Below are 27,477 nucleotides of genomic sequence, written 5' to 3' on the forward strand. Positions count from 1 at the left end.
ATGAGCCTCAAACCCCCATCCTCTGCTGTTCAGCTGGAGAGCAAAGGCAGCCATAGTATGGCTAGAAATGGGAGTTGTTATCTCGTCAGGCACACCCCTCATCCCAGAAGGGTCTGCCACATCAAAGGTAAGGTGACTCAAGGTCCTAGAATTCTATCTTCTCTTCACAGGCTACTTAATGATTCTGGTGTAAGCATGGGGTGCTATTCGAAATATTTAACCACTGCTGAGGCACAGGCATTGACTCTGAGACCAGATACCAGCACTGGAGCTAAGGCAGAGGCTGGCAGGCCTTCTCTGTGCCAGGCACTCATGCTGTGATTACTCCATTCTGTAACACTATTTATTTACATTTCCTACATCTGTGGTTTCTCCTTCCCAGCCTTTATTGTTGCTGATGCTGCAGGATATGTTGGAGTCCCTCACAGCTCAGTCCTCGACCATTTTCTCTCTTTAGTCTACTGCGATCCTAGTCAAGTTTACCCATTCACAAGTTTCAAATACACTCATAGGGCAAATGCTTTCAAATGTGTATCCTAGACTCAGACTTGAGATCTCTATATTCAACTGTCTACTCGACCTACATGTGAGACACTGGATGCTTCATGGACACCTTGAGTGTTGCTCTTTGAAACTGAACTGGCTGCTCTTCTGTTTTTCATTTCAATTCTAATTACAGGACTATGATTTCTAGAATTAGAAGATCTGTCCTCAAAAGAGTTCTGAAGAACATTTTCTATTCAGATGAACATATATTTCTGTGAACAGAGCTTTGTGGGGTAGGCACTGTAGGGGATTCAAAGACATAAATGTCAGTCCCATGCCAGCAGTTTTATATTGTGGTAGAGATATAAGATAACTCAAGGAAGAATGTGAAATAAAATAAAGAAGAGGGATGTATCAAGTACTTCCAAGCATTTGAAATCAGAAAAAAATTATAGTCAGTTAAATACTTAGTAGTATTTGCCTTCATAGAGAAAAAAGTTGCAATTAAAATGCAATTTTTTTCTCATATGGGTTTTGAAAAACCCTGTCCTCAGATTTTGCCAAGACAACAGATTCCTAGGGTATTTATGACTTCTTTATTTCAACATCTTTTTGCTTTCCCTTGGCCTTCATTTCCCTAATCTCCTTTAGGAATTTGTTTCTGGTCGTCACTCAGCCAGCCATTCTCCTTGAATCTTATTTCATAACCCTCTGACTATTCTCTGTGCTTCATATCTTCTCTGCTCTTTGCTCTGCCCTGGTCCATCCCTCTCACACCTTCTTACTTGGATGACTGACTCAGTCTTCTGACCGATCTCCCAACCTCAAGCGAGGCCCACGCCACTTCCACGTGGTACAATACAGCTGGAAATGATTTTTTAATGAAAACACGTTTTCAAAGACACACAACTACTAGACGGCCGAGGTAGCTATAAATTCTGTTTAAAATCTGTCAGTGGCTCTACAATTTAATCTGGGTGTTAAACTCCCTCCTTTCCTTCCACAAGAATTTAGCGCCTCCCTGTGGCAGCCATTCCGTGAGAAACTGAAACATAAGTGAGCAAAACAATCAAACCTCCTCCTTTCAAGGAGCTCACAGTTTAGTGGAAGATATTTGATACTAACACAATTTGAAAATTTTTAGTCATAAGCTGGAACAATTACTGTAGTTGGTGCACCTGCCACCTCCGTAGATCCTGCCTTCAGGACCACGGCGTTCATCTGCTCACCTGCCAGGTGTGTCTGCTCCTGATGGCCCACATGAGCCCCTCTCTGGGATAGCTCTCAGCTGAAGAGAGCCCTCACGCACAATGGGAGTTTGACCAATGAGTGGCCGATGGGTGTTAGAAAGGCCTGACCTCCTTGCCTCGAGTTGAAACACCTCCCCAGAGCCACCCTCTGCTCCTGTGGAGCGGACGGAGGCCTCTGCAGTATCCGCATCGCAGTTCATCTTTAGCCCCATCCGGCTTCCCTGGCTTCCTTAGACATGCTCTTCCCCAAACACTCCCAATAACTTTCCTTCACACAAATCACCACCCCAGCCTCCATTTCCAGAGAATGTGATCTAAGACAACTGCTCTAAAAGAAAATGTAGGAAACTATGAGAATATACCATAAGGAAATCTAATTTAGTTTGAGAATGTAGAGCCTAGAAGGTCTCTATTTTTTAAATTATTGATTTTTTTAAAGAGATGAAGGGGGAGAGAGAGAGAGAGAGAGAGAGAGAGAGAGAGAGAGAGATTGAGAGAGATTTCTTGTTCCACTTATTTATGCATTCATGGGTTGATTCTTATAGTTGCCCTAACTGGGGATCGAACTTGCAACCTTGGCATATCAGGACGATGCTCTAACAAACTGAGCTATCCAGCCAGGGAGTAATATCTCTTTTAGGTACATTCACAGCAATACCTAAAAAATGAGAAACAGCAAATAATTGGGGAGCTTTTTCATGACTACAGGAAACAGTGTGAGTGAACATTCAGAGGTGGAAAATGTCTCCTTGTTACACGTTCCAGGAATTGAGACAAACCCAGTGTGGCACAGGTACAAGGAGGGGTGGGAGGGTATTGATATGAGATGAGTCATAAGAGGCACAGGTCACTTCCTAGGGAACATTTTAGCCTATTTCAACATGTACAACGTTGTCCCAAGTGCATGGAAGCCTCTGAAGGGCTCTGGGGAGGATGTTTAAAAAGGTGAAGTTTATATCTTAATCTATTTCTGTTGTCTATGGAGAATGGATTGGATGAGGGCAAGGAAGTAAAGCAGTTAAAAGGCTATAAATTGCGAAAGTAGTAGTCAAAGCCAGAGATGATAGTGGCCTAGAAGGGAGCGTAACGGGGTCTGTGGAGAGAAGTGGTTCATTTACAAAACAGAAAAACAAGGACAAGATCAAATGCAGTTTGAAGGGGAAAGAAAGGAGAAGGAGGAGTTAAGGAAGGGCCCCAAACTGATAGCACCTTTGACTAGTTAGGGTAGACTAGTTGGAGGACCATACTTTTCAAGAATGATCGAGTTCAGAGCAAAATATTCAGTGCTCATGAGCATCTAATACTTTTATAACACCAACTATGCTAATATTAAGTATTTGGCATTCTTGATGGAGAATTTTGTGCACAAAGAAGATTATTTACAGTTACTTACTATTTTTAAATTAAATTTTAAATTAAAAATTCCAAATCTTTTTGTTTTAACTTTAAAAATTTAACTTAAAACTTTTATTACTTTACTTAAAAGTCTAGTAAATTTTAACAATCACTTCAAGGGAGTCTTTGATTAATATTTAGTTCTACTTACAAACTTAGTTAATAAATACCTTTAAAAACTTTAAATGTCAATTACTCATTACATAGATTTGATTTCTTTTAAAACCTTTATATATATTTTACAAGCAAATTCACACCAACCTGTAAATAACGCTTGTCAATAAAATAAATTAAACTTATATAGACAAATACATTACTTAAAACATTTCTTTAATGTTTATCAAATTAAAATTTTTTTTAAATTTCTACTTAAAATGTCATTTTCTTATAAAGATTTGAAGCTGTAATTCTAAAGATAATTTGTTAGTCTAATATGCCAATTAGCTAAATATTATATATGTATTAAATACACATATGCAATGGTTTTACTAAACTTAACCCATGAATAAGAATAGCATGTATTTTTCTTATTTTAACATTTCCATTTTTAGTTCAAAACCTTCCCAATGTTAAAGGACATTCATCAGGAAGAAAACCAATTACCTTAGACCAAAAAAAAAAAAAAAAATTAGAATTACTTTCTCATCTAACTGAAGTTGCACATTAATCAGAGAATTGGGCAGGGACATGAGTGAGCCGTTTCTTATGATCACTGTGGTACCGAAACTGAACTCCCTAGAGGCGGAGCTGGTCTTTCTTGGGCCCAAGACTGCACTACCTAATTCTCCTGTATATTCAAGGAGGTAAATGAAACTCCCACCAAGACCGGCACTAACCTTCTTCACTGTTGGATCGAACTTCACATTTCCGTGATTAGCTTTAAATCATCTAATATTGTCCCATTTGACTCTGAAGCCACTTTAATGACATTCCATTGACCCTTCACACATTTTTATATAGTTCTTTCCTAACTCTTGGGTAGATGGAATCCAAATTCTTTCTTATTACATATATATTTCATATATATTTTCTCTGTGTGTGTGTGTATGGAAAATGTATAAATTAACAAGAAAAACAAAGCTGAAAAAAACTAGAGATGGAGGAATAAAGGCCCTCCAACACACACACACACCTTTTATAATTAAAGGAGGTAACAGAGAAAATAGAATTTTTTCCCTTAATTGTCTCTGTGTTAGTGTGATATATTTCATTTGATAAGCAATTTTTCACTATGCTCCTGGACCAATCACTAACCCAAGTGTTTAAGATAAAATGATAAGAAGTGATGCTATCTTCAGAAATTTTATTCTAATTTCTATTTGGAACAAGTTACTATCAGTAAAGTTTAAAGTATTAGATTAAATAAAAGCTTTGTATTTGGCTATTCACTTAAATAATCATAGACCACCTACTTTATGCCAGGCACTATTCTGGACACTGCGGATAGGGCAGAAAATGAAATGGACAAAACCTATGCTTCATGAAATTTATATTCTGGGCAGCTCAGCCTAGCAATGTGAGAAAAGATATGACAGGTGATAAATGCTATGGGAACAATAAAAGAGCACAAGGAGATAGAACATGATGGGCTATATTTCAGACATGGTTGTCAGCAAAGACCTGTTTGATGTCATTTGAGCAAATAGATTAAGAAGAGAGTGTGGACCGACTGTACCAGAGAGAGGTTCAGAAGAATAGCAAATATAAAAAACATTATCAAGACGCTTCCTGTGACACAAAGCAGCCATCTATTACTGCCTCTCGTAATTCACTGATTAATATACAGCAGTGCCCTGCATGTCCCCATTTCCTAAGCTGTCCAATCCGACATGACATAGCATTGTACTGAAAAGACAACCTGTCTATAAATCAGTATTTGAGCCGAAAGCAAATAGCTCTAATAGAAGAGGGAATAAACCCAGAACTCCGACATGAGGAAGTTCCTTTGTACCACATTCTCCTTCCTTCCCTCACCACCTACCTTATTCTGCTATTCCTAGCTCCAACAGCTTTTCACCTCTGCCAGTATTTAAAAAGAGCCACTGTATGTCTGTTAGGATGCCTTTCTACATTGAGACATTCTAGATGCTTTCAAAATATCTCAATCTGGTATTAATGAAGAGGACTAACATAATCCCTCTTAGTCATTATCAACACTTGGGAAAGGAGAGGTCTGTCTGGAATAGAAACAGATCTACCGCTTGACCCTCAGACCAAGACCAGAGATGTGGGTCTAGTTCTCAGGTAAACAAGATGGCAACACATTTCAAGGCAGCATGCATTGTAAATATAATTTGCCGCACTGACTCCCAAAGATAGCACTGGTTCATACAATTTGAAGTCTGACATCTTACATGCATTTAAGAACATCTGGTTGGGTGGGACATTGCTGATCACTGAAAGAAAACCTGCCCAAAACCTAATCTGGTGGTTTGTTCTTTTTATCCTTACTATCTAGGTTTGAATAACATTCCGATTTGTACTGTGAATGATGACGAGAACTCACTGGGAACACTGTGGGATGTTGACCAGTTCAACCACTCAGAGAAAAACAAAACACCGTTTGCCAAATGCAGTCACCCACCCAGCACGGTGGCCCCGGAGAGCCCAGTCAGAGGAGTCTCACCAGCGCCAAACAGTGTCAAAGTGCACCCCCCACGGCCTCATTCTGGTGAGTCCCACTCAACTGATGAAATCTTTGCTGAGTCCTTCTGCAAACGATCAGGGAACGGTGGGGGTGGGGTTGACATTTATATGATTGCTGATACAGCAGCGGTGATTTTTAAATAGCCATGAAGTTTTCTCACTGTGACATAGATTATTCATTATAAAAATGTTTCACTCATCTAATTTCAATTCAGTAGTTCAAAAATGTTAATAAATGTTATAATTATTCTTAATTGTGTCTAAGACATATTTGGTGTGGTTCTAATCTCTAGTTTCTACAAAAGTAGTTAAGAGATACCAAAAATGAATCTTCAGCCAGCATTGACAGGGAAACTACTTCAGACAAAAAGTGAGATGGGGAAATGCAATGGGCACAGAATTTCATGTTTACATCTTCCCCCATGGATGGCACAGCCCTTAAGGTCAGGGCTCTGTTTTTATTATTCTTGGCATCTCTTCAGCTTCCAGCACAGTGCCTGGGCTTTTGTAAACAATTCAATGAATTAATTAATGTTTACGGAATTGAAATGAAGCGAGATTAATAAAAAAAAATACAAAATAATGATTATAGTTAACAATACTGTATTGTATATTTGAAAGAGTCTAGATCTTAAAATTTCTCATCACAGGAAAAAAATTGTAACTATGTGAGGTGATGGAAGTTAACAAAATTTATTGTGATAATATATATATTATCACACACACACACATACACACACATACACACATATACATATATATGTGATCATTATGTTGTACACCTGAAACTAATACAAAAAAAAGCACAGTATGGCAAAATCTAAAGATCAAGATAAAATAGAAGGAATTCTGGATGGTAGAAATTATATCCCGTTCTCTGTTTCCTGCCCTGTACAAACTACATGTGACTACTAAATGTTTCAGAACACATGAAAACCATTCGTTATGATATGGTAAGATATATGTCTTTCAAAAGATAATAAGAGGGATCATTAATAGTGTACTTACTATGTGATTCCATTCTAGGGTCTTCACACTTGTTAACTTATTTCATCTTTTATTTAAGAGTTCCTCTCCACTAGCAATAAAGAATCAAAGCCCACTTATTCCACCTTCCTTCTGGTGTCCCTTCTTATACTGTAAAATGTAGAAACTTAAAAATTACATTTGCTAAAGTCCTTTGATGGGAATTAGATGTTGCCGCCTGATAAAATTTATATTGCAGACATGGGACTGAGGCCGTGTTTTTGGTTGATGTCTCCTATCAAGTGACTGGAGACAAGTTTTTGTTTGGTTATATTGGTACAACATCTCAGTGTTCAGATTCTGGATTTGTAGGTGTCAAAAGGCAAAGTCAGCAGATATGATGGCTCTCGGATTGCAGCAGTGATCCATTGCCTCATCTTTAACCCCATGGATGTTGTGAGAGCAAATGAAGTGGCCATGACTTCCTGACTCCCCTTCCTTCTGACTGGGATAAAGGCTGTGTCCCTCTTGGAGGGTCAGGTGCAGTGTTGTTCTGGAAATGATTTGTGAAAGGTCAAGATCAGAGTTCACTGTCCCAGCCCCTCCAGTGATATTAGAAACAACCAATTCCGTGTATTATTTTTGCTTAGAATTGCTAGAGTGGTTTCTGTTTCCCATAAGAATTATGTTAGTAGGCTCACACCCATAACTTTGTTCTTCCTACTCTAAGTAATGAATTCAGTTACTATTGGGTATACACACAACCTTTTTTCACCTTTAAAAGAATTGTTGTGTTTTATATGGCTTCAGTAAAAAAGATAATATCACTTAGACAGACTATATCTTTAAATTAATGCAAAGAAAAATTAAACGTTTAAGTGGTTTTAGGGTAATTTGCTGGTATTTAGCTACAGGATGGTATGAAATGATAGGGTTGAGAGACTGATGAAACAAGAAATAAAATAAAGAATGAAATTATAACTCAGCATATGTCTTCGCTTTCTGTCCACAGAGCAAACAGCACACATACAGTCTCTGTAATTGGAGAAAGTGACAGTTATACTGACAGGAACCAGAGAAAAATATATCTTATGTACTTTAAAAAATTGTTTCTTTATATCATCTTCCTGGCCATAGAATTAGTTTTGTAATAATAAATATGCTTTTACTGTGTTATTGTAGTACAATTCTACCTGCAAGTTTTCTAATACTTATAAACAGATCCCAGGGTTAATCTTAAATTCAGATGTATTCCCATCTATTTCATCAATTGACATATTCGGCATGTGATAGAAATTTATTTTTAGTTTGATCTAAGTATATTTTTACTCAATATCGTTTCAGAGCCCTGTAGAAAAATCAGGGAGTGCTTCACAACTTCCAGTGAGAATCCCTTAGGAATAAAAAAGGTAAAGAAACAACTATTTACAGCTACCTATTTTGTTTGACTTTTATCATTCCCTCTCCTCTTTCTTCTTCACATAATTTTCTGAAAAGATACCATGTTTCACAATATATTTTACAGCTTTACTTAAGTATAATTAACATGATATAAAATGCACATACAGGGTGGGGCAAAAGTACATTTACAGTTCTTTGTATGGAAAATAATACAATAATTAATAAATAAATAATACAAGAATAATCTCTGTTTTGTATACTCACAACTATAAACCTATTTTGCCTCACCCTGTACTTAAAGTGCATGATTGGATGAGTTGTGACAAATATATACCCACACCACAGAAACTTCCACTGAAGTCAAGAGAATAAACAGCCATTACTTCCAAAAGTTTTCTCATGACTCTGGCCCTCCCATGAGCAAATATTTATTTGCAGTCACTAAAGATTTAGCATACAATTGTTAGGATTTTATATAAATGAAATCATATAGTGAGTTCTCTTTTTTTAATCTGGCTTCTTTAACTCAGCATAATTGTTTTAAGATTCACCCATGTTTTGTGCCAATGAAAAGCATAGTTCATTCTTTTCTGTTGCTGAGGAGTATTCCTACAGTTGGTTTATCCATTTACCTGTTGATAGACATTTAGCTTGTTTCCAGTTTTTGACAAGGATGATATGAACATTTGTGCACAAGTCTTTGTATGGAGATGCATTTTCTTTTCTCTTGGGTGGAATGACTGGGTCTTCAAGTAGACGTATGTTAAATTTTTTAAGAAACTGCCAAACTGTTTTTCAAAGTACCATTTTGTATTGCTGCCAGCAGTGTATAAGACTTTCCTTTCCTCCACATCCTTAGTATGGTCAGTATTTTTATTTTAGCCAATCTAGTGGGTAAGTGGTATCTCATTGTGGTTTTAATGTGCACTTCCCTAATGACTAATGAGGTTGATATGTTCTCATGTTCTTACTTGCCATCCATATATCTTTTTATGGAAAGTGTATTAAATTAGGTTGTCTTCTTATTGCAAAGGTGTAAAAGTTCTTTATATACTCTAAGTATAAAACTTTTGTCACATACATATTTTGCAAATATTTTCTTCCAGTCTGAGGCTTTTTTTTTGGTAACTGTATCTTTTATAATTTTGATAAAACCCAAATCTTAAATCCTTCTATTATAGTTTCAAATGCTATTTTTCTCTCTATTGTGCTTTATTGCAATAGCTAGAACCTCTAGTGCAATGTTGAATGGAACTGATAAGAACAGACATCCTTGACCTGCCCAAATCGCTGGGGGAAATCATTCAGACTTTTGCCATTAAGTACGATGTTAGTTTACTTTATTCATAAATGTTCTTTATATGGCTAAGGAGATTCCTTTCCATTCTTACTGTTCTGAGAGTTTTTCCTTTAAATCAGAAATATGGGTTGGATTTTGCCAAATGCCTTTTCTGTATCTATTTGGAATGATCCTATGGGTTTTCTTTTTTAGTTTGTTCATAGGGTGAATTACATTGGTCAACTTTCGAATGTTAAACTACATAATATCCAAGGTTAAGCTAACCTTGTATTCCTGGGAAAAACTCAACATGGTAATGATGTGTTATCCTTTTTATATAATTTCATAAGATATTGTTTAGCATTCTTATGTCTATGTTCATAAGGAATATTTGTTTGCAGTTTATCTGTAATGCTTTCTCTGGTTTTGGTATCGCATAATACTGGCTTTATAGAATTAGTTGGGAATTCTTCTTTAATATTCTAGAAGATTTTATGTAGAATTGGTATTATTTCTTTAGAAAAAAAAAGGTTAGTAGAATTTGTCAGTGAAGCTATCAGGGCTGGAATTTTTTTTTTAATAAAGATTTTTAACTACAAATTCAATTTCTTATTTTCACAGATATAGACTATTCAGGTTATCTATTTCTTCTTCAGTGAGCTTTGATAAATTCTGTTTTTCAAGAAATGTGTTAATTTCATCTATGTTGTTGTATTTATTGATATAAAATCATTCATAAAATATCCTTTGAATGATTATATGATCTTTTCTTCCTAATGCATGTAGCTAAAAGTTTATGAGTTTTATTGATCTTCTTAAAGACTCAGCTTTTCATTTCATTGATGATCTCCATTGCTTTGTTTTTCTGTTTCTATTTCATAGATTTTGGCTTGTATTTATATAAGATGAAAGCTTAGGTCATTGATTTGAGATATTTTTCCTTTCTAATATAAGTATGTATTATTACAATTATTCTATAAATACTGCCTTGGTTATATCCCCAAAACTTTTTTATGTTGAATTTTCATTCTGTTCAAGATAATTCCTAATTTCCTTTTTAATTCCTTCTTTTACCCAAGAGTTACTTAAAGTTATTATTTAGCATCCAAATATTTGGCAGTTTTTAAGATATCTTTATGTGCTTGGTTTCCAATTTAATTCCATTGTGGCCAGAGAATATCCTTTTTTTAAAACCTTAAATCCCATAACCATTGTTTATTATAAAGATGAAGCCTAATCCTCATGATGAGCTTAACAGTAAGATTTCTGGTAGTGAGTACCAGGGCTTCTACCTTTTTCAATTAACAGTGATGGGGATCAGCTAACAGCAGAGTCTTGTCATAATGTGTGAAGATGTCTTTGATTTCCTTCGTGTAAGCCTCAGTCACTTATTTCTGAAAGGCCACTAGAACTTTGGAGAAGAACTGGCAGATTGCATAAATATGGGCCATGTGACCACCACCCTTCACATGGATATGAATGTCTACATCAGCTAATTGCTCCTTGCCCAGAATATTTTCAACTTAAATTTATTAAGGTTTGTTATATGGGAGAGACTGAAAATGGCGGCAGAGTGAATGGAAGTTACACAGACATCTCCCAGGACCAAACTGGAATTAACAACAAAAATAAAGACAAATCGTCAGGAAAAGGCAACCGAAAAGCAGCTTGGAGGACCACATAACCAGGGACAATGACTCAATCCTGGTAGGCTTGTGAAGATGCGACAGGGGGCCAGGAGCCCAAGGTCCGCAGCGGCCTGGGCTGGGACCTGCGGCCTCGGCTGGGAGCTGTGCCCTCGGCTGGGAGCAGAAACTAAAAGCATTTCCCTTAAGAACAGGAACAAGGCAGGGATGCCCACATTCGCCACTCTTATTTAACATAGTACTGGAAGTCTTAGCCACAGCAATCAGACAGCAAGAAAAAATAAAAGGGATCCAAATTGGAAAGGAGGAAGTGAAACTGTCATTATTCACAGATGAAATGATACTATATGTAGAAAACCCCAAAGACTCCATCAAAAATTTACTAGACTTAATAAATGTATTTGGAAAAGTAGCAGGATACAAAATTAATGTCAAGAAATCGATGGCATTCTTATACACCAGTGATGAACTCACAGAAAGAGAAGCTAAGAAAACAATCCCATTTACTATTGTGGCAAAAAATTAAGATACCTAGGAATAAACTTAACCAAAGAAATAAAGGACCTATTCACAGAAAACTACAGGTTATTGAAAAAAAGAAATAGAGGAAGATATAAAAAATTGGAAGCACATACCCTGTTCATGGATTGGAAGAAATTAATATCTTTAAAATGTCCATACTACCCAAAGCAATCTATAGATTCAATGCAATCTCCATCAAAATACCAACGGCATACTTCACAGAATTAGAACAAGTACTTCAAAAGTTCATATGGAACCAAGAAAGACCTCAAATAGCCACAGCAATCATGAAAAAGAAGAACAAAGTTGGAGGGATCACATTACCAGATTTCAGGTTATACTACAAAGCCACTGTAATCAAAACAGCCTAGTATAGGCACAAGAACAGGCATATAGACCAGCGGAACAGAACAGAGAACCCAGAAATGGACCCAAGGCAATATGCTCAATTAATATTTGACAAAGGTGGCAAGAGCATACAGTGGAGTAAAGACAGCCTCTTTAATAAATGGTGTTGGGAAAATTGGACAGCTACGTGCAAAAAAAATGAAACTAGACCATCAACTTACACCCTACACAAGAGTAAACTCAAAATGGATAAAAGACTTAAATGTGACTCATGAATCCATAAAAATCCTACAAGAAAATGTATATATAGAGTGCTCATACAACTCAACAAAAGAAGACAAAGAACCAATTAAAAAATGGGCAGAGGAACTCAATAGATACCTCTCCAAACAGGATATACAAATGGTCATGAGACATATGAAGAAATGCTCAACATCACTAATCATCAGAGAGATGCAAATTAAAACAACAATGAGGTATCACCTCACACCTGTCAGAATGGCCGCCATCAACAAATCATCAAACAACAAGTGTTGGCGAGGGTGTGGAGAAAAGGGGACTCTAGTACACTGCTGGTGGGAATACAGACTGGTGCAGCCACTATGGAAAACGCTATGGTGTTACCTCAAAAAATTAAAAATTGAACTTCCATTTCACCCAGTGATCCCACTTCTAGGAATATACCCTAAGAAGCCTGAAACACCAATCAGAAAGAATATATGTACCCCCATGTTCACAGCAGCACTATTTACAATAGCTAAGATCTGGAAACAGCCCAAGTGTCCATCAGTAGACGAATGGGTAAAAAAGCTCTGGTACATATACACAATGGAGTACTATGCAGCTGTAAGAAAGAAAGATCTCTCATCCTTTGAGACGACATGGAGGGACCTGGAAAGTATCGTCCTAAGCGAAACAAGTCAAACAGAGAAAGACAAGTATCATATGATCTCACTTATTTGTAGAATATAATGAACATAACAGTCTGAGGAATGGGGTAGTCCCAGAGACGTGAAAGTGGGGTACAGACTGACAATCCCCAGAAGAGGGGGTGGTGGGGGAGAGATAAACCACAGAACTTATATGCATGTGTGCATGAACAATGGATACAGACAACAAAGCTGGGGACAGGTCCGGTAGGGAGGGGGAGAGGGGAATCAGTGGGGGAAAAAAGGAGAAACATCTGTAACAAAAATTAATTAATTAATTTAAAAAAATAAAAATAAATAAAGCTCTATAAATGGAAAAAAAAAAAGATTTGTTATATGGCCCAGAATATGGTTGACCCTGATAAATTTTCCATGTGCCCATGAAAAAAGAATGTTCGCTCTGCTGGTAGAATGTAACATAAATATCAATTAGGTCAAATTGGTTGATACTCTCATTCAAGTCTCCCATGGCCTTACTGATTTGTTGTTTATTTTTCTATCATTATTGAGAGAGAGAGGTGTTGATCTCTGACTATGTAATTGTGGATTTGTATACATATATTTTTATTTGATCCGTTTTTAAACATGTCACTTGAAACTTTTTTATTAGGAGTATAACTATTTAAGTTTGCTATGTCCTCTTGATTAAATGGCCCTTTAATCATTATAAAATTACTGTCTTCAACACTCATAACATACTTTGATTTGAAATTTATTTTGTTATAGAATTGTTCAGGTTGTCTATTTCTTCTTGATTTTGATAACATTGTTTTCTAAAAATATTCATTTCATATTAACATTCACATTTATCAACAATGTTTTACATAATATCTTCATATTCTTTATAAAATATCTGCAGGATATGCTACATGTAGTCTTCCCCCGCCCCCCAAATCAATATGAGGCTTTTATTGCATCTTTAAAATATCGCAAATAACTGTGAAAATCATTCGGCATCTTGGTGTTCCTATAGCTGGACAACTTAGATCTTATTCATCAGCCTGCTGAACTGTTCCTCTTTCAGAAACATAGATACCACCCAAAAATTTTCTGATATTCTTGTTTTTAACTGTCGTGGCTTGCTAAATCAAAGCAGCTGAATTTGATACAAGTTCAATGTGATTTCCTTCAAGAATCAACTCATCTTTCTGGGCTTGAGATACTGAACAAGTATCACCTGACCTCATCCGAACTCTGCAGATGTGTTTTTTGCCCAAGAAATTTCTGATTTCAACAAGAGAACCATTCTCCTGAATAACGACGCTGATGGGAAAGTGAGTGTACACAGACCTCAACTTGTGACGGAAGCCCAGTGTAACACCCTTGATCATGTTCTGCACATGACTGCAGATAGTGCGAATGGTGGCCTGTTCCTTTCTATTTCCCCATTTGTCAACCTGGAGCCTCTTCTTTTTCTTTCCAAGGAGACTGAGTTCTACATTGATGTGGTTGAAGTCCTTCCACAGGGTGCTTCTGGGGCCCTTCACAATAACTGTGCATCCCTTCAGAGTGATGTCGACAGTCTGATTGCTGGGAATAATCTTCATCCTCGCAGTAGATGCGGCAAGGAGTAGATGTACTCTTTTACATCTTAGTTTTGTTAATTTGTTCTTTTTCTTAGTTTCAACAGAAGCTTATCAATTTTATTAGGACATCGAAGAATTAATTTTTGTGTTTTTTATCCTCTTTGTTATATATTTATTTTCTATTTTGTTGATTTCTATTATCCTTTTTCTCTTTCCGTTCACATACTTTGTTATTATTCTTTGTGTAGCTTCTTTTATCTTTCTAATACATATATTTAAAGATATAAATTCCCCTCTCAAGATTGCTTTAGCTGCTTTTATAATTTTTGCTATGTAACATTTTCAGTAGTCTTGTTAAAATTTTTTCTAATTTACATTATAATTCCTTCTTGACTCACAGCTCAATTGCTGGATATTATATATGGACAATTATTTGTGGGAATCTGAAGCCGATGGTGAATTAATTTTCTCCCAGAGAGTATTTGTGTGTGCTTCTATAGGAACCTAGAGGCCCTACAATTTAAACCAGGTTCAAACCTGGATCTCAGGCTACAGTTCTTCAAGGACTGTTACATTTCAAGGTCACCTTCACCTTGAGAGTATAGCCTTTGGGTGGCTGTTATCTGGGTCCTGAACTTTGAGTCCTGTCTTTCAGGACCTTTAAGTCAAAAGGAAAGTTCGCATTCTCCGAGCTCAATGACCTCAGGACAAAATTAGCTCCATTTTTGGGTTATACTTCAAGCTTCTCACTTCCCTTTCACTTCTGACCTGTTAATGCCTATCTTATTCACTCCCTGCCATTTTAAAAAATTTTAATCTGACTTTTTAGTTGTGTTCAGTGGGAGGATTAAACCAAAAAGGTATATATTACTATTCCCCAAAATTAGAAGTCTGTATAATACATGTTATCAAAAGAATGTATCTAAATACAATATAGCTTTATTTTCACTAAATGTCAACAGTTAAACATTGTTAAGTCAAGTCCAGTCTTCACAGTCCCCAGTTGTTGACACATCCAGACACCAGTTTCTATGTGTCTTTATGTATCACTTGCTTCTGAAGGTTAAAAAGCCTTTATTGGAATAGATGCACATATCTATAACTCTGCTTGGACTTTAAGCTTCCACAACCTTTTTTGAAAAAAATTGCAAACAGTATATTTTACCTCTCAAAACAAGAAAATAGACTTTCTATTTCCTTTTTCACCTAATCAAGGGAAGTAATTAAGTTTACCTCTCTATTTCTCCAGCTCTCAGCTGATCCTTAGCAGAGTGAGGAGGCAGCAGTTCACACCACGTAGTCCCTTTACAGACACACCATAAAACCTCTTGGCTACCTTTTCCAGTCCTAAAAGAGAAATACTGCCAACTCAACAGAAAATAGTATTATATGTCATGAGTTGGTTCTTATCTGAAGCAGCAATATAAATAAAATGTACACATTAAACATTTAAAAATTACTATGTTGATGTTCAACCAAGGGTTTTAAATGGTTTCAGAAAAAGTGAAACTATTTGTTCTGGCTCCAGATGTAAATATTTGAAAATTAGATATTTAAGGGAGGATAAAACTAACCTCTTTTTGCTTTTATGTATGTTTCTCATTTAGCTACAATATTTCTGATTCCTTTTACATTTAATTTTTATACAAAATATAAGTAAATGCAAATGCGTATTGATTATATTGTATCTTTGATTTAGGAAATTAAGGTAAAAAATCCACCCTCACCTCCAAAGGCATGCTATACTGCGGCTTGTTGTTCTTCAGAGGTGATGAGTACCAAGACTAACGTCCAAGAGAAAACCGTATGCATACCAAACTATCTGGATCAGGAAATCAAAGTAAGGGGCAGGTTTGTTTAATCCATAACTTGGGTACAGCATGAACAAACAAACAAAAGTCACATCACTTAGCATCTTTAAAATTCTTTGGTTCCCCTTTAACAACTGAATTGATTTAAAACCACTTAGCCTGGATTCCAAGGCCTAATCCTTTTTTCATTTGCAGTCTTACTTCTCCCTGGAATCATGCCACTCTTTTAAAAACACAGCATTTGGTAGCTATCAGTCTGTTTTCTGTATCTGTGAGTCTGTTTCTATTTTGTTTGTTTGTTGAAGGTGACGGGATGAAAAAAACCTCATAGACACAGACAACAGCATAGAGATTAGCAGGGCAAGGGGTTGGGGAGGTAGAAAAGGGTAAAGGCGTGATACATGGTGATGGGAAGAGACTTGACTTTGGATGCTGAACACACACTACAATATACAATGATGTACTATAGAATTATACACCTGAAACTATATAATTTTATTAACAAATGCTCACCCCAATAAATTCAATAACTTTTTTTTGTTTGTTTTTTGTTTTTTTTATCCTCACTCGAGGACAGTTTTCCATTTTTTTTTTTGTTGTTGTTCAGATAGAGTGGGAGGGAAAGAGAGGGAGGGAGGGAGGGAGAGAGAAACATTGACGTGAAAGGGACACATCAAGTGGCTGCCACCCGCAGGACCAACCAGGGCCTGGGATAAACTGCAACGGAGGTACGCAAACCAAACCCGGGTCTCTCTGGACCGCAGGCTGATGCTCTAACCGCTGAGCCAAACTAGCCAGGGCAAATTCAATAGCATTTTAAACAAACATACACAAAAACCCATAGCATTTGGTTTAGACATAATGAATAGCTTGGCATTTGCCAAACAACCTTGGCCCTATTTTTCCCATGTCTCTCTTTATCATCTTCTAATACCTCCAAATTCTAACCTTTACATTTCCTTCACATATTATAAAGCAGAGATTCCACCAATCAACATTCATCTTTCTCTTATTTGTGGAAAACTGTTTCCTCAAACCTTCTCTGCCTGAAATTATAAACTTATATTAATAGTAATCTGTCATATCAGACTACCGGATGGTTCTCTCCAGCTACAGTTATTTCTGAGACGACATAATCAAGAATAAATCAAGCAGCTGATACTTGTCCTCTGCCATTGTTTGTTTGCCTTCTTTAGATCCTTTTGGTAACCTCTACCTTGCCTCACTGTAAGACTCGCTACAATGAATTAGGGTCAAAATATTGTAATGATCACTCTGACAGATTTTTAAAATAAGTATCAACAGTAGCAACTGCAAACAACAGAGCATGTTGTGAGGGTTCCCTAAACACCCACTCTAACGTAGTCACTTTCTATCCCAATTACCCTCTGTTATTTATTTATTTATTTATTTATTTATTTATTTATTTATTTATTTGTATAACACATGCCATCTCTGATATGTTCATATTTATTTATTTTTTCAATATTGTTTCTACCTCCCCACCTGACTCACACTAAAATTTAAGTCTTATAAGATCTCATACTTGTCTGTCTTCATTATTGCTTTGTCTTCAAGTGCCTAGATGAGTGGTAGTAATTATTAAATTACTACCTAGTAATTATTAAATAAGAATTACTAAATGTTGAATACATACATTTTAAGAAAAAGTTCTATTAAGATCCAAGTGGAATTGTAGAAAGTCAGCTAAACACATAGGTCTTCAACTCAACCATGAGCTGCGTGCAGTTTTAGTAAGGCTGTTTTGCTTCCTTGGGCATAGCAATAGATCAGCATGATCCTATAAAACTGGCATTGTAGGTATCTATTAAAGAGCCCTTCTCTCAAAAGCATCTTACACCTTACAGGTATTAACTGGATAGCAATTGATACAAAATCCACTAAAACGTAAACTCTTTTAAAGAGGGGATCTTGTTTATCGTGTTCACAACTGATCTTCAACACTTACCGGCTTGCAAATTCTTATTTATTTATTTATTTTTATTTTTATCCTCACCTGAGGACATTTTTTTGCATTTATCTTCAGATAAAGAAGGAGGGAGAAAGGGAGCAAGAGAGAGAGAAACATCGATGTGAGAGAGACACATTGACTAGTTGCCACCCACACGACCCCAACCAGGGCTGGGAAGAACTGCAACTACCGTACGTGTCCTTAGCGGGAACCAAACCCAGGACTCACTGGTCCACGGGCTGATGCTCTAACTGTTGAACCAAACTGGCCAGGGCCCGGCTGGCAAATTTTGAACTGACACACACAGCATTGTATTTTAGCAAATAATTGTTAACTATTTGTTAAATAAATTAAAGGAGAAGGAGTAAAGTAAGAAAATAGGTCATTAAAATTTTTTGGTTTGTATAAAACAGTCCTAAACACAGAGCTCATCTTGGTGGTATCCCATTATTCTGTGTCTTCTACAAAAAATCTGAACTATATTCCAATTTCCTATTATCCAGGCTGGTAACTCTGAATAGGTTGTGGAATCAAGAACTGTTTGTATAGGGGTGTGTATGAAAAAGTATGCAGTTTCACAATTATTATTATAAAGGAAAACAGAATTCTGTGTCTATTAGGATCTTGTTTTTAGTGTTCCTCCCAAAGATCCTGAATTTATAGAAATAAGTCTCTTTATTGTTGGCACCCAAAAGCCTGCCAGACACATTCATTTATTCCATAAATATTTAATGTAAAATGACAAAATACTATAGTTGGAAGATACAGTTGGTTCCTTCATTCACAAAGCTTATGAGAAGGATTGTACAGGTGTTATAAGATCATAGAGAAAGAAATTCTATAGCTAAGAGAGTCTTCAAGGAGGAAAAAAACTTAATAATGTTTAAGATATACTTAGAGGATAAAGAGAAGTATGAAAAAGGTCATTCCCAGCCATGAGAACTTCTATCTAAAGGTTAGGAGGTGAGAGCATTGCTTATTCAAGGAGCTAAAAGCAATTAATATGGCTATTGCAGAGTGCGAGGAGAAAGTTGCATGAGATGGGGTGGGAGACTAAGCAGAGCCCAGATAATGAAGTACTTTATAATGAGGTGTTCAGATTTCATCCCAAGAGCTGTGGGAAGTCAGTGAAGAATTTTAAGCAGTGAATGATACCTAATGAATTTGGAAGGAGGAAGCAAAATTGCAGGCAAGGTACTCTGCTTCCAAAATGATAGATTAGGTTCAGGACTTACCCTCCTACTGTAAACAGCCATATAACTGGGAAAAATATATAAAGAAACTGTTTTCAGGCACTGGGCAACAGAAAGTACAGTATAAGACCACTGGGAAAAAGAAGTAACAATTGGGATGATTTCCACATTTCTGTCTGGAGCACATTCCTAATTATGGCATAGAAAAGTGGAGCCCAGACAGTAACAGCTTCACCAGAATTTGAATTCTGGTAGAGAAAACAGAATTCAGATTTGGGGGGATGACAAAGCGGCTGGAATTGGCTAATTAAGATTCTGAAGAAATCTGTGGAGAGAATGAGCTCTAAAACTCTGCACAGGGTTTCATGAGTCCTCAAACTAGTGTAAGCTGCACATACAGAAGATGAGATTCTGAGGCCTGGCAGAAGGAAGCCAATAGGAGGTAACACATTGCCTAGAGATGCTGGACTTCTGACCTGCCAGACTAAGGAGACATTATTGCACACACCAGGAATTCAGTTGAGACCCCAGAAAGCTCAAAGCTTAGAGTAGGATACTCTAGCCCCACAGTAGGGTCTACGATAGACCTACACTCCCAAATCCTAAAATCAAGTTTCCACACATCAAATTCACCTGCCAATATATTTACAACCCTCTGGAACAAAACTCAATGAAAAGAAAGGAGGGCATACTATACTTCCTCCCACTAAAAGGATAATTCTATTCTGTCAAAGTTGATCAGTGAGTAATCTATGAGTTAAAGAAGCTGGGAGTAATGCCAAAGGGTTCTTTTTCCTATACTTGCCATAACCGTTGATTATTGTGAAATTAGGAGCAAATTTAATTTTCTGTCTTCAGGATATGACATTATTGAGGACAAGAATCTTAATAATATAATAAAGCTCAATGTAGGGCAGTGGATAAATCTGCCCTTTAACTTCAATTCTATATCTCCGGCATCTAGATCAGTGACAGACACTAATATTTGTTGAATTAATAGTATTTTAAGAAAATATTTCAGGCAGAGAGACTAGAAAAAAAAGGTGCTGCAGTAGCTCAAGGAAGAATTGATGATGGTTTGGATTAGGTCAAGGTTGTGCTTGCTCATAGAGAGAAACGGAGAGATTTGAGAAATATTTAGAAGGAAGAATTTACTGAACTTGTATGGCATTATCAGATGAACCCACAGTTCTGGTTTGGACATACATTCATGTTTGCTAGAGCTGTCCCAGAGACAGGGAACCAGGAAGAAAAGCAAGTTTGGTGCAGATTTTAGGAAGAGAAAGATGGAGGTTTAGTGTTAGATATGTTGGTTCAAAGTAGCTGTAGTATGTCTAAGTGGATACATCTAGTAGGCTGATGGTTATACAGACAGATATGACTTTCAGATATGTCTAAATTCTAACAGCAGATGGAGGTTAGGGTCAAACTGGAAACATTGTTACATGTGCTAAATACTTTGCACTTTAATGCTTTTTATAGTCCATTTTTATTAGAATTAATTATTTCACATATTTATCTCCTCTATCATCCACATTTCAGCCCTTCGCTTCAGATAAAAATTGTCAAAGGAGGATTCTGATTGACAAAAGGGCATTAGATTCCTATCCCATTGGGCCGATCACTGTGTTCAGGGAACTGAGGAACAATGATAAATCCAGCTAGATTCCCCCACTTTAGAGAGGAGCGAGCAGTACAGATAGGACAGTTCCGTGACTAGGAGATGCCCATTAGCAGCCCATGGTCCAGAGGGAAAGGATCAATTCCCCAACAGAAGAAAAATGAATGGCTTCTCCAGATGATGTTGGTACTGAACAGACAAAACAAAGGAAACTGCATCACCTAACCTAAACTGTTACTACTTGTATTGGAGATGTTGTTTTTAAAGAGTCTGCTGTCTCCCAAGTTAGAATCCCTATTGAGTTAACTGAGCACTGTGTACAGAGTGACATTTGGGAAGATGAGAAAGTAAAGGGAACTTTATAAGCCTTGTACATGTCCTTGCTCACTATGTAACTCTAATATTCTCTGTCAGATTCTGGCAAAGCTCTGTAACATTTTACGTACCGATTCTCTGGCCGAAGTTCTACAGTGGCTGCTTCACGCAAGTTCAAAAGGTGAGATGAACCAGAACCTGTTTCTTTCTTTGCTATGGACGGCAGGAGCATAGGCTTCCAAGTTCCAGATCCTAACAGCTCTGCCAGTTCCCCACCAAAACCGTCAACTCATCACCTGCTCGCCTCCTGTAGGCCCTTCTTGGCCTGTTCCATGAGAACGCATGCCGGTCTTAATGGGATGACCGTGAACAGCATAGAGCAGCTGTCCTTCAGCCTAGCTGGTCATCACACTGACAGAGGCCAAACTTCTGAGGTGAAGCCTGAGCATCTGCGTTTCTAACAAGTTCCCAGATGATGCTGAGAATGCTGGTCTGGGGACAATGCTTTGAGAACAATTGCACTAATTAAAGTTGGGAAATACCAGTGTGCCAGGAACAGGCTAATGTTTTAAATGGGAGCATTTTGGAAATAGTTCTTTATCCCAGGAATTTAAGACTACTTGGCAGGCCATTGGGAAGTATTTAGGGGTAATAATTCTTTAGTTATTCTTTTTTTTTTTTTTGGTCCTTTTTAAGAATATAACAAAAAAATTACATTAGAAATAAGTGCTTATTTTTTTTGGGGGGGGGATAAGAAACCAGAAAAAAAATAAAAGAAGAACAATAATAATAAATAAAATTATCACAGACATTATTTCAGTGAATAGTGTATATCTTTCTAGATATGCTTGTAACTATTACTTAACTATCACTTTGTATTTTTTTTTAAATTTTTTTCCGTTATTGATTTTAGAGAGAGAGTAAGTGAGAGGGAGAGAGATAAAACATCGATAAGAAAGAACATCGACTGGCCGCTTCCTGCATGCTCCCCACTGGGGATCTGGCCCACAACCCGGGCATGTGTCCTGACCAGAAATTGAACCGGCAACCTCATGGTGCATGGATCAATGTTCAACCACTGAGCTACACTGGCCAAACTCAGTTTGTATTTAGTAAGGTCATATTGTACTCATTATTTTTTATAGGTATAGGTTTCCTCTTTTTTTATTATTGAAAAAAGTATTGATTTTTAGAGAGACAGGAGGGGGGGGAGAGAGAGAGAGAGAGAAAGAGACAGAGAAACATCAACGTGAGAGAGAAACATTGATCAGTTGCCTCCTGCTCGCACCCTGACCAGGAATTGAATCCACAATCTAGGTATGTGCCCTGACCAAGAATTGAACCCATGACGTTTTGGTGTACGGAATGACACTCCTACCAAGTGAGCCACACCGGCCAGGGCTAGGTATACTTTTATTTTTTTCCTTTTTTCATTTGGCAACAGCCTATAAGGTTGAGTTTTGCACTCAATATCTGAAAACTACTCCACTGCCATTCATGGACAAGTACCTCAGTGAGTTAGCTACTCAGGCACCCGACAGTATCACAGGTAAACAGAAACTAGGTTGTGGTGAGCCAATTTTTCTGCAGAAACTTCAACTCACACAGAGGTGCCTACCCAGAAAACAGATGACCAGCCTTTTACACTGGAGTGCTGGATACAAAAACTAATTCAGTGCTTCTAGACGATGATACTTACCAACCTTCTTGCCCTTCCTGCCTCTTCTGTTAAATCAGAAAAAGAGTGGGTCTCAGCTTTGATTCATGCTGAGCTAGCTGAGATAAACTTGTTGGCTGGCCCTCAAAGAAGAAGCATCTCAGCAGAACCAGCAGCAGTAACCGCGAAGCCAACCCAAGATAGATCGCCCTCAAATTTACCCGCGAAACCGAAAGTGCTGACCAGACCCAGAGAAGGGCATCAGTTGACCAGGTAATTAGACACAATGACCGTCTAGAGGGTGGATGGTATGTAAGACTTTGAATTCTCTTTTCTTTATCTTTCAAAACGCTAAACATGCTGAGGTTTTAAGTCTCCTCTTTATTCAGTAAATGACAACAATGTATATATATTTTTTCATTTTCATAAATGTAATGAGAACCACTCTAAATCATATTTTTCAAAGCATTTTTGCAGGGGCTATGTCTTCCTCATCCAACACCCTTTCTTTTTGAGGAAAGTTCCCTTTCCACTAAGAGCAAGTGTAGCCACCCAGAAATCTAAGAAAATATAGGGTTTTATGCTTTTTAGTTTAATTAAAAATAAAAGCTATAAAGAAAATCCAAATTGTATATTTTTTAAGTGCGAATCATAGAGGTATCACTTTTTTGTATAGAACAATGCAATAAAATAAATTACTTTACTTAATTATTTTTGACATACTCCTGGGGGTTGTCAGATGGAAAAATAACTATTAAGGGAATTGGAAAATATTTCAGTAAAAATTCTTCCTAAACCTTCTAATTTCAATGACAGAAGAAAATGCATATTTATGTATAACATCATGGTAAAAGAATATGGTAAGATGTTATTTAAGCTGGGAGAGAAAATCTTTTTTGCTTTAAAATTAAAAATTAAGATAGAGAATTTTGTAGCATTGCAATTTGTCTCCACCTTAAATTTTCCATAAAATTAGAAACTGGTGTGCCCTGGCTGGTGTTGCTAAGTGGTTAGAGCATCATCCAGTGCATGGAAGGTCACAGGTTCGATTCCCGGTCAGGGCACATACCCAGATGTGGGTTCCATCCCCAGTCAGGATAATATAGGAGGCAACCAGTCTCTCTCTCTCTCTCTCTCTCTCTCTCTCTCTCTTTCTCTCTCTCCCCTCCCTCCCTCCCTTACTCTCTCTCTGGAGAATCAAGGGGGGAAAAAACATATCCTCAGGTAAGGATTTAAAAAATTAGAAATTGGGAGATAGTCAGGGTCCATCTCTCTAGCTTTGTGAGTATGATGTACTATTTAGATATTTACTCAAAGTCAGAATAGTTTTTCATTGGAAAACACATTTAATACTGTCAACTTTGAAACACAAAGAATTGGAATAGCATATTTAAGACACATATATACTTAACTTATATGACAATAATGCAGTCTACAGAAAATATTTGTTTATTATCTATGAATTTCATTTTCTTTCTCTAACTGATTTAGAGTGCCAAGTCAAGGATCTGAAGAAAATAAGGAAGTACCAAAAGGTTAAGTACAGTTTGTGATAATTACTGAGTTGTTATAAGGAAACCAGTATGTATCTAACTAGTTAGGGACACAGATATTAAGGATCTATGGTTTCAAATGCAGTAAAATACAAAAGGAGCAGCATCAGCTGAATTTCTCTTAGAGATAAATTTGACATAAATGTAACTTTGTATTGAAAAGTAAAGTGCCTCATCTGGGACAGACATTCTTTGAGAAGCAAGACAGAAGGACACAGGGAACTATAGGTGTGGTCATGCCAGCCCAGTGACAGGAGGAGCCCTGTGTTGACTTAACAAAAAGACAATCGTCTAAGAGTTTTGGTTCTTCACAGCTCAACTGTCATTGAGCCAAATGATTTTCACTAGAAACAAGGTCAACCAGAGAAAACAGTAAAATGGTAATCATCCAGCAGATGCCTCATGAGACAGCTAAAATACAAAAGAGAGGAACAGTTGTGTCCCTACCAGAAGCCCAGCCCCAGCCTATGATTTGGACCAAGAAGAATCAAGAACTGTGGAAAGTCCTATGTTGGTCCAGAATAAGCCAACTGAAACATCCCTGTGGGATTAGTAGTAGCTCCCAGCCTTAAAACAGGCACAGCAACAATGACTATAGAACAATGAGTACAGAGCAATGGCTATGAGGTATGTCTACTAGCCTCAAACAAAAATCTGTCTTATTATTTTTACAAGTTCCCCTTATACCACAAATGGTATGTAATCAATTAGAGTTCCTGGAGGCCACTCTAGACTGCAGCAGGTTCTGCTGGAGTTAACCAAACCAAAAGGAGCTCTAGCTGCTATTACACAATAATAAGTGTAATTTAGAAATTAGAAAATACCCCCTTATTCTGATACTCCAAGGATTGTCTATTGTGTCTATCTTCTTCTACAAAACTCTTCACCCGGGGACTACAAAATCCTGACAGTGATGTTTCTATTACTCAATTTTATGACTTAATACTGTTGGCTCCAAATCTATTTTACCCTGTCTAGATATTTGGAAAATGTATAAGAATCCCCAAATTAGATACCTTTGTCTCCAGTGTTGATATTTAGAATCTCCCCAAAACCTTATTCCTCTTTGGATGTGACCATGGAGGCCTTGTGAAGGTCTCATGAGTACAAATAACTTGTTTTAACCTGCTTGTCTATTCATTTTTTATCTATCAGGACTATAGATCCCTCTGCTTTCTTGCACTGGCCCCATCATGCCTATTCCCAGCCTTGATTCACTCTTAACAAAATAATGTTTGAGTCTAAGAGTAAAGAACACATCTGCATGTTATAGAACAAATAACTCATTAAAGACGAGCAGATAATACGAAAGATGAGAATAGATTATTTTATGAATTTAAGGTGTATCTGGTTCATCTAAACTTCATACAGTTTTTTTATGTCATTTGCTACTAAAACATGGCAGAAGTTATGTTCGATGTCTCGATTATGGTCTTATTTAGATTTTTTTCTATTTCAGAGGCTGAGTGCAAGCCTCCAATGTTTATAAGAAGAAATAAGATGACAATACCCATTGCAGACTATTTCAGCAAATCAAACTCTCCTTCCAGTCCTAAAAGTCAGGAGAGCATATCAACAAAACCAATGTCAGCAAGGAGTATACAACAAAGATGCAATCTCTCTCCCCAAAGAACATTTTCTCCTTCAACATACCAAAGGTAGAAAATCTAGACTGGGCTTATTCCTTCACAAACATGAGCTTCACTTTGTTACATCAAATTATTGTTTTCTGAATGTTTTAGTATCGAGGAATACGCAGCTTGTCTATTTGGTGGCACATGTTAACCTCAAAGCACCTGCATATAATGCTACTAAACAAATACTATTGGAGACAGTATTTCTATTTGTAGTTAATTTTAACACCATGTGTAAGAAATGTTTATTTGTATTCTACACTTAAAATCTTGTATTATTAGTATTATTTCATAAGTATAGGGCTCTGACACCAGAATAATCACCCATGATCAGATTTCAGCAGTTATAATGTGACACCTGCTCAAAATTCTGACAGAGAAACAGACAGAATTTTAACGTCTGAGCTAATTTTCACAATCTATGGTGTTAAAATGTTGTTTGGGATATTATGAAAAAAATGCTCACCTTCCTCCAAAAAAGAAAAGCTATAAAAATTATCCCTAACTTATGAGCCAGAAAGGAACTAGTTTCCACTCATTACTAATTGTGAATGATATTAACAAATTTCCTAATATTGAACACTTTGTATTTTTCCTTCAAATAAACCACTCTTGGGCCATGGCTATTATTCTTTTTGTGTACTGCTGGATTCTATCTACCAGTTAGCCAATCTTTTATTTAGAATGCTCGATATTCAAAAGAGATACTATAAATTGTGTGTGTGTGTGTGTACACATGCAGGCATGCATGTGTGCAATCTGAATATTTACATTGTACTTACTGCGCATTAGAAATCATTGATATAGTAACATTTAATTTTCACAATAACTTTTTTTTTCCTATTTATTATCAGATAGAGTGGGAGGGAGAGATGGAGAGAAAGGGAGAGAGAGAGAAACATCAATGTGAGAGGGACACATTGATTGGTTGCCTCCCGCACTGACCCCGACCAGGGCCGGGGATGAACCACAACCAAGGTAGTTGCACGTGACTGGAATTGAACCCATGACTCATTGATCTATGGGCTGATGCTCTGATGCTGAGCCAAACTGGCCAGGACTAATTTTCACAATAACTATTTAAGGTAGCTACGTTGTTATTCTCTCTCTCCCCTTTTTTTTAAATAAGAAAACTGATGAACAGAGAGGTCTACTCATTGGGATGAGATATACATTGCAACAAATGTCATCTTTCAAATACAATAGAAGTTTATATCTCACCTAAGAGTCAGCAGATAACTGCCTTATTGGTGATTCAGAGGCCTGGGATCCTTCCATCTTGTGGCTCAACTATCACCTATGGTTTCACTGTCAATTGCATCCTGCT

The 27,477-nt window shown here is 36.9% G+C and overlaps 2 protein-coding genes and 1 long non-coding RNA gene across 3 annotated transcripts; 1 reads left to right on the forward strand and 2 right to left on the reverse strand.

Moving 5' to 3' along the window:
• On the forward strand, positions 1–26,178 carry CUNH4orf17 (chromosome unknown C4orf17 homolog). The gene is made up of 9 exons (XM_036282216.1): positions 1–127; positions 5,590–5,802; positions 8,088–8,152; positions 11,377–11,379; positions 16,094–16,234; positions 21,406–21,487; positions 23,044–23,236; positions 24,455–24,498; positions 25,976–26,178. Exons 1-9 carry the CDS (start codon positions 1–3, stop codon positions 26,176–26,178), a joined length of 1,071 nt encoding a protein of 356 aa, XP_036138109.1.
• LOC118643865 (60S ribosomal protein L9-like) lies at positions 13,951–14,415 on the reverse strand. The gene has a single exon (XM_036282222.1). It carries the CDS (start codon positions 14,413–14,415, stop codon positions 13,951–13,953), a length of 465 nt encoding a protein of 154 aa, XP_036138115.1.
• On the reverse strand, positions 15,651–27,477 carry LOC118643876. The gene is made up of 3 exons (XR_004962038.1): positions 27,372–27,477; positions 16,122–16,216; positions 15,651–15,741 (listed from the first exon to the last, which is right to left on the reverse strand). It is a non-coding gene; the product is annotated as an uncharacterized LOC118643876 (long non-coding RNA).

This window comes from Molossus molossus, unplaced genomic scaffold (assembly GCF_014108415.1).
Source record: "Molossus molossus isolate mMolMol1 unplaced genomic scaffold, mMolMol1.p scaffold_m16_p_1, whole genome shotgun sequence".
Lineage (NCBI taxonomy): Eukaryota > Metazoa > Chordata > Mammalia > Chiroptera > Molossidae > Molossus > Molossus molossus.